Raw genomic sequence first — 7,221 nt, forward strand, 5'->3', positions numbered from 1 at the left:
TTGCTATTTAAAATGAAAGACTACATAACGATTCCCAAGTAGCAGCTAATCCTGTGTTTTTTCAGGGATCTGAGAAACTGGGAAGGTTGAGTGCTGCGGCGTCAGGGTCTGATGTTAAAGCGTGGGTTTGTGGGCAGCTCCGCAGTGATGGGTGTCGGTACCGAGGCACTGCTGCGGCTTCTAGTTCAGAGGAAATTCTTGACTTATTCATGTGAATCTACTAAAGTATCTTCAGGAGTACTAGTTTGACTGAGCTGTCTTGGTTATTTTCTGGTTTCGCTGTTGGGAGTTCTTGATTTTTTTTGACAGGCCACATTTTTGGAAACTCGCATATTCAGCAGCAGCAGTATCAGTCGTACAATCAGAACATGCCTCCCTTCAGCAGTCCCATCAAGAAGGCATTTCCAGCAGTTATATGCAATCATAAGGAAATATCAAGTCAAGGTGCATTAAACCTGTTTTACTTCTTTACTAATTTTTTTCCCCAAGACTTATGTAGATTTGTATGGTTACTCAAATACATATTTTCTTTTTTGTCAGTGTTTCAGAATGTTACTAGCTACTAAATGATGTAGCTGCTGCATTCTTTGTTGGCCGTTGTGCCACTCTAAATATACTGAATACAGGCTGTATCTTGGCAGTGTTTTGGAAACAGTCTGTTAAAACCAGTGCAAGCCTCTTTGGACTTTCAGCTTGAGAAGAGCATTGAAATGTTAGGTTAACCTACCTGCATTATATTTAATTACATATTACATTATTTAATAACTTGGATTGTAAGAATGGAGGGCTTTGATTTTGCTTTCAGATTAAAAGGTATTCTGATTTTTAGGTTATATCTGTTTGCCAAAAAAAGGAATATGGATCTACACGAAGTGTAGTCCGTAGACTTGGGACAATTCTTTCCTTGGAGCCCTGCCCGAGACCTTATTTTCGAGTAAGTGATTTATTGTTATACATATGCTTCAGCTATTTAAGTTTTCTAGTTTCCTAATGTAGTGATAGCTTTGCTGTTCTTTTTTAGCTTGTGTAACTCTTGCATTGCATACCTTATGCTCGCTGTTTTCAGCTTGCTTACAGCACTGTTTAAAAGTTCCTTTTGCTGAGGCAGGACTTTTAGTGCTTAATCTGGTTTCTCTTCATACTTCTTGTTTGTTTTTAGCTTCTTCAAGACCCAAGTCCATTGAGTAATGGTGAACAAAGCACAACTCCAACTCCTGTAGCTCCATCACTTTCTGATGTCCTGTGGGTGGCAAATGATGAGGGACAAGCATCTACTAGACTTAGGTAAATATAAGTAGAATATATGCATAAAAATGAGTAATAAGAGTAACCTATGTCTTCTTTTCTTTGTGGTGTGTGGTTTTGTGGTGGTTAATTTTTTTTTTCCCTAGCCCTTTCTGGGATAAACATCATATTTAAATGTCTCTTTTTGATGTTGATTACTATAGTGCTGGTTTTTATAATTCTTTCTAGCTTTTACAGGGTGCTAAAGGAAAATTTTTTTACAATTATAAAATATGGCTTCACCCCAGCTGTTGCCTGGTGTCCAGAGCCGTGGGACCTGTAGTCAAGCTCATGGCCCTTTGGCTCCAGCAAACTTTGAGGGGCACAGGACTTATGCTGGGTCATGTTTGCAGTTGAACTTGATGATCTTGAAAGTCTTTTCCAACCCAAACGATTCTGTGATTCTGTGTGATACTGTGAAATCACAAATTATCCAGGAATTTGCCAACATGAATAGTATACAAGTCTTCCCACCTCCCCCCACTAGAGAAGAAATACAAAGTTCGCTTACTGTTCCTCTAAAGGATCTGTTCAAAGTCAGAGGATGAGTCAGTCAGAACCAAGATTAAAATCTGTAGCATGTCTTCTGCTACATCTGTATTGAACAATGTAATTCTACTAAATATTGGTATGTGTTTGTCTGTGATCTTTGTGCTGCTTGCTGGTAATGAAACTACAAGAAACTGATGAAATAACACACTTTTTATTAGAGAAATTTTGATCAAGTTGTGTTTTATCTTGTGATTCCAAAGATATTACTGTTGAATTATGGAAGGTTTTTTTGCAGCAGCTGTAAAATACTGGAAGATCAAGAATATTGTTAAAAGGAACTGTGGCCTATTTTGTTTTGCTTGTGCTGTTCTTCAGTCAGCCTGATTCACAGATCTATGAAAGTTCATTCTTTTGTTGTTTACATTTTTTCTTTTGTTGTTTACATTCTTTCTTCCTCCTCCTTCTCTCCTGGCTCTGTGGGATGTTTTTCAAAAACTATTACTGTAATTGACACCTTTTTCCTCAGAGCCAGTTTGAAGAGGGAGGGTTTCTGTCAAATCAGAAAGCAGTCCTGCAGGTCTGATTTGAAGTAAAAGGATGATTAGTATAAGCAAAAAGGTCTGGTTTTGGTTCGATCAAAACTTAGTGCCCCTTGAATAAATAAATAAATTTATTTGTTTTGTAATTTGTTTGCACTCATGCTGTGTTTTAAGGTTATTTCTGCAGCCACAGGCTTGAAACAATTTTAAAAATTAAAACCTGAGACTTGTAGCATAATTTTCTAGTGCAGTCTGTGTTCATACATAGCTTACTGAAGATGAGGTTCTTATTCTGAGTGTAGTAATTTCACATTTCACAATCCATGATTTTTCTCCAATGTATTTTCTGAAAGATAACAACTTCTTTACTGTTTGCAGCGTTCATCTTGCGGAGTTTGATAAATGACTAAAATGTGTGAAGCCTAATTGATTAATTAACATTATTTGACTCTGCCTGCCTTTCTTATCTACTGTTTCAGGTAGGGAGGGGGCAGATACACCTTTATGGTGTCAGTTTAATAGTTATTGAATAATAACTCAGTCCTACATTATGACTATATGATGTATAATCTGTCACTGAGTAAATTATCTGTTTTTTGTGATGGAGACTTAAAGAGAGACTTAAAATATTTTTAAGGTTATGAGTAGTTAAAAGTTTCTTAAATAGTTTGCAAATTTGTCTTGCTGAATGATGATAACTTGCTTTAACAGACAGTAAGTTTTGAGATTTCCTTTGTTGGCTGAGCTTTTTGAAACTGTGTCTTTTGTTGCTTTCTAGGACTGAGCTATGGAGAAAAGAAAAAAGTACTGCTTATTGTGACCTACATCCATCTATAGATGCAATACAAAGTGTTCCAAAACACTGTACACAAACAGATGGTCTTGTTGATCAAGCAGCACTCCAGAAAATTTCTGCACTTGAAGATGAGCTAACATTTCTTCGTGCTCAGATCGCTGTGATTGTTTCAGCGCAGACTTTGGGAAGCATTCCATCACGTAAGCCCTTCTCGTTTGAAGCAAACCAGTTTTTCTTTTTTTGCTTTAGAGTTCCTGGTCACAGCTTGCCATGTCTGGTATTAATAGAGAACATCTGAAGTACAGAATATAGTATTTTGCTTCTCTTTTTACTATTTGGTGCCACTCCTGTCCCCTCCTGCCCCCCTTCTATATTGTGGCCTGGTCACCAATTTTGAATGCAGTTGATCCAAAGTGATCTTTTTACTCAACTCCATGTTTGAGAAGTAGTTTAGTAACAACACTATTCATAGGCTACCATTTACTGTATAAAAAATTTACAGACTATTAGTTATCCTTTTTGCGTTTTGTACTGTTTCTGACAAGTTAACAAAATAATGGACAGAAAAAGTATTCTAAGTCAGTCAGGCTCAGGCTTTAACAAAAATAAATGCTGCAAATAGATGTGTCACTTGAGTATCAAAGACAGGAGTTCATATTGGAGACCAAGTATTTTGTGACTTTTTTTTTCCCTTTAAAATTTCTGATGTCGTGATTGTCTTACTTGCAGACTAACCCCCCCTGTGATTGTTGAAATATTTGGACTAGTGTGAGGTAGTTACCTTTGTGAGGCACCTCTGTGCTTCAGTTCACTGTTCTGTTGGCTCCTCTTCTGTCTCTTCTCCATTGCACTCAGTATCGTAGTCTGTTTTACATGCTTTGTGGTTATCTTTGCTTTTGCTTCATGTGAGTTATTCTAACCTTCAGACTATTGAGAATGAGCTGTGTGTAGTAGCAGGCTGCTTTGCTGTTGGAGGGCTGCTTTGCTGATTTACCTAGTGTTTAGATTGGAGACACAAACAAAGAAAATCAGAGCAGCACAGGACACCTCAGATTCATTATTGCATGTGGGATGAATCTGTGGCTTTTAAATAAGAAATGTTTTTTTTAAAATAGAGTTGTTCTGTGTTGTTATGTGTCAGGTATGTAAGAAAGTGCTTTAAGAGGGCTGTCTTGTCTTGATTTACAACTGAGTCATCCTGGATGTTGCTTAATACTGTTAATTGTGAAGGTATACTGGATAAAGATGAAATAGCTATTTTTCTTTTATAACTGCTTCCAGAAGCCTTTAAAACATTCAGCACTCCAGATGGATTTTACCCAGTGCCAGCCATGACTTCTACGCCATTGTCTGTCTCTCACAATCACTTTGTAATTCCCTCGCCGCCTCCACTTCCTTCTGGTGTATCATCTGGTGTTGATGCTAGTAATGCAGCAGTTGAACTTATAAAACAACGTCGTGCTGCAAGAAACAGTGTTTCAGCTGCCGCTGATAGTGCTGATCACCAGAGGACAAAGAGCATCCCTAGTATGATGGATGTTTTGAAAGACCTAAACAAAGTTCAGCTGCGAGCTACTGAGAGGTAGGTTGAATTAAATGTGTATCTGGGTAAGCCAAGACTGTGTAAGCATCGCAGCACTTAAACAGTACCAGAGAACTGCTTGATGTGAAACATAATTTAATGAGCAGCTACTACTGACAAACTTCAGTTGTCAACTTCTGTGTTCACAGCTTGGAATATAAGATAGTTGTGACATTAGGTTTTTTGGATTCACTGTGAAAGGTGAAATCCTTGGGGAAACATTGGAAAACTGCTGTTAACATACCGAAAGTATTTTGGTCCTAGCTTTAAAGCTTATTGAAAATGTTTGTAAATTTTTATTTCAATAGTGCAGTTGGATTATAAATATTTTTAATGGTCTGCTGTTTTGATGGTAGCATGGTTGATGTGTTAAAAAATGCGTTACTAAAGACTGCAATACCGCTTCAGGTCAGCGTTGTTCTGCTATGTTAGGTGTGATGGAGGTTGTCAGATGCCTTTTCTGAACTTCTTGACTTGAAAAAGTATATAAGAACAATATGAATATTTGGAGCTCTTTATGTGGGAAAAATGTCACTTACCAAAACTTACTGCATTCTTATTTCAACATTTTCTTGACTGTGAGCTTTATCCCTGAAAATAACTAGCACAAGTCTTAGACAAATTATCTATATGCAACTCTAAAGCATAGCTTTACACTTTTGATGGCATTTTCACAGTAAATAAAGCAAATATAAGCTGCATGTAGGTAAACCTAGGTGTTTCCTTATATGTGTGTTCTTCCATATAATTCCATGTACAGTGAGTGCAGAGAGTGAAATGTTCAGGTTGACAGTTTTAACAATCATCATGTTTAGCAGGGGCATAATTAGTAGGAAGTGGTTGGTGTGCGTTTGAAGTGCTTTCTGGATTTAGGCATCTACCTGTGTTCTGAAGGTAGAATTTAACTGAATAGTTAATTTTTGTTGTTGGAGGGAGTAATGATGATCGGAATTGCTGTAATCTCTCAGGCAGTAGTCTGACAGTGGTTTTAATGTGTTCACTGTAAAGAAAGACCTCCGTTCTCAGAAGTTACCCCAAAGATCCCAGTTTCTGCCACCTGACCACCAGTTTATGCATTGGCTGAGTGCTTTAACAGTTTGATTTTATAGGAAGGGTGAACTCAGTTGTTTCAGGTTTCATGTTAACAGCATCTACTTTATGGACAACTGGCCGCGTATTTGACTTAAAGTGGTTGTTTTCTTTAAATGTAATTGCTCTGAGGAATTTTGTAAGTTTATTCTTTCTTGTGAGACCATAGAAAGGCATACTGTTCCAACTTAATAATGTTTAAATCAGATTATGTTCACAATGGTTATGAAATATGTTAGTGGGAGATTCCCAGTAACATACTGTTAATATAACTTATAAATGAGACCTGCTATGACCACTGCGCATTTTGCCTTTTTTTTTTTTTTACCCCTCATTATTTATTTGCAATACTTGAATACTTTGTGTTGATTTACTACCATTTTTCTTTATGGAACAGCAATGAGTTGTTTTCAAGCTAAGAATCTGGCTGACAAGTTGTTAGGTGTACTTGTATCAGCCCTACTTGGTGGACTGCTGTAAAGTAACATAAGCAGCAGCATTTATGTAATCTGGGATTTATAGGAGAGGGTGTATACAGAAGTGTGTCTCTAGATTTTGGATCGTTCAGCACAGGATTAGGGGAAGGAAACATTAATTTTCTTTTTTTGTAGGTCACCTGGAGGTACTCCTCTTTCTAGACCCAAAAAGAGGCAAAGTTCGAATTGGGATCCAGTTGCTCTACTAACTCATGCACTAAAGCAGAAATTTGCACATAAAATTGATGATGAAGATGATTCTCTGGACAAAGAAAATCAATCTTTCGATAGCTCCCCATTTTCTAGTCCAGAGATGCCATTGGTATGTTTTAATATAAGAATGTTTCTATATTCTTGAAGTGAGTGCTGTTTTCATGGAGAGTTGCAGGGTTTTTATATAGTCTACAATGTTTTTAAGGCCTAGGTAGTTGCTTTTTTTCAAGTATAATCAAGGCAGAGAATCTCAGAGATTAATTATTTTGGGTGGATTTAGACTAGTAAATACACTTCTAAATGCACCAAGAGTGCTGTTGTCATGGAGAGTTGCAGGGTTTTTGCTAGTCTACAATGTTTTTAAGGCCTAGGTAGTTGCTTTTTTTCAAGTATAATCAAGGCAGAGAATCTCAGAGATTAATTATTTTGGGTGGATTTAGACTAGTAAATACACTTCTAAATGCACCAAGAGGGAAAATTTAGAAGATTGACTTTGAAAATTCAGCTCATAGTTGATTCAACTGTGGATATTTGCTTGATGGTACATAGCAGGTATCCATGCATAGAAACTGTATATCTAGTTAGTAATACTAACTACTTATTGACTAACTAATTTTACAAATAAAGATGCTAGGAAGGTACAGAGAGGTCTGACTAACATGTGCTCTGTGTTTAGAAATGAAGATGAAAGCATTGACTGTAATACTTTTCTTTGAGGTAGCATCATTTTCACACAGTTTGCATTTTTAG

At 36.9% G+C, this 7,221-nt stretch overlaps 1 protein-coding gene across 1 annotated transcript; it reads left to right on the plus strand.

Annotated features, from left to right (window-relative positions):
* Positions 1-309: 309 nt before the first annotated feature.
* Positions 310-6,616, plus strand: MTFR2 (mitochondrial fission regulator 2; the record flags this gene model as incomplete). The annotated part of the gene is made up of 6 exons (XM_010072644.1): positions 310-444; positions 830-934; positions 1,160-1,284; positions 3,094-3,311; positions 4,393-4,693; positions 6,394-6,616. Coding segments are annotated over 6 exons (1,107 nt in total), but the record flags the coding sequence as incomplete, so codon positions are not given.
* Positions 6,617-7,221: the final 605 nt, after the last annotated feature.

Source organism: Pterocles gutturalis, unplaced genomic scaffold (genome assembly GCF_000699245.1).
Source record: "Pterocles gutturalis isolate BGI_N339 unplaced genomic scaffold, ASM69924v1 scaffold22502, whole genome shotgun sequence".
Lineage (NCBI taxonomy): Eukaryota > Metazoa > Chordata > Aves > Pterocliformes > Pteroclidae > Pterocles > Pterocles gutturalis.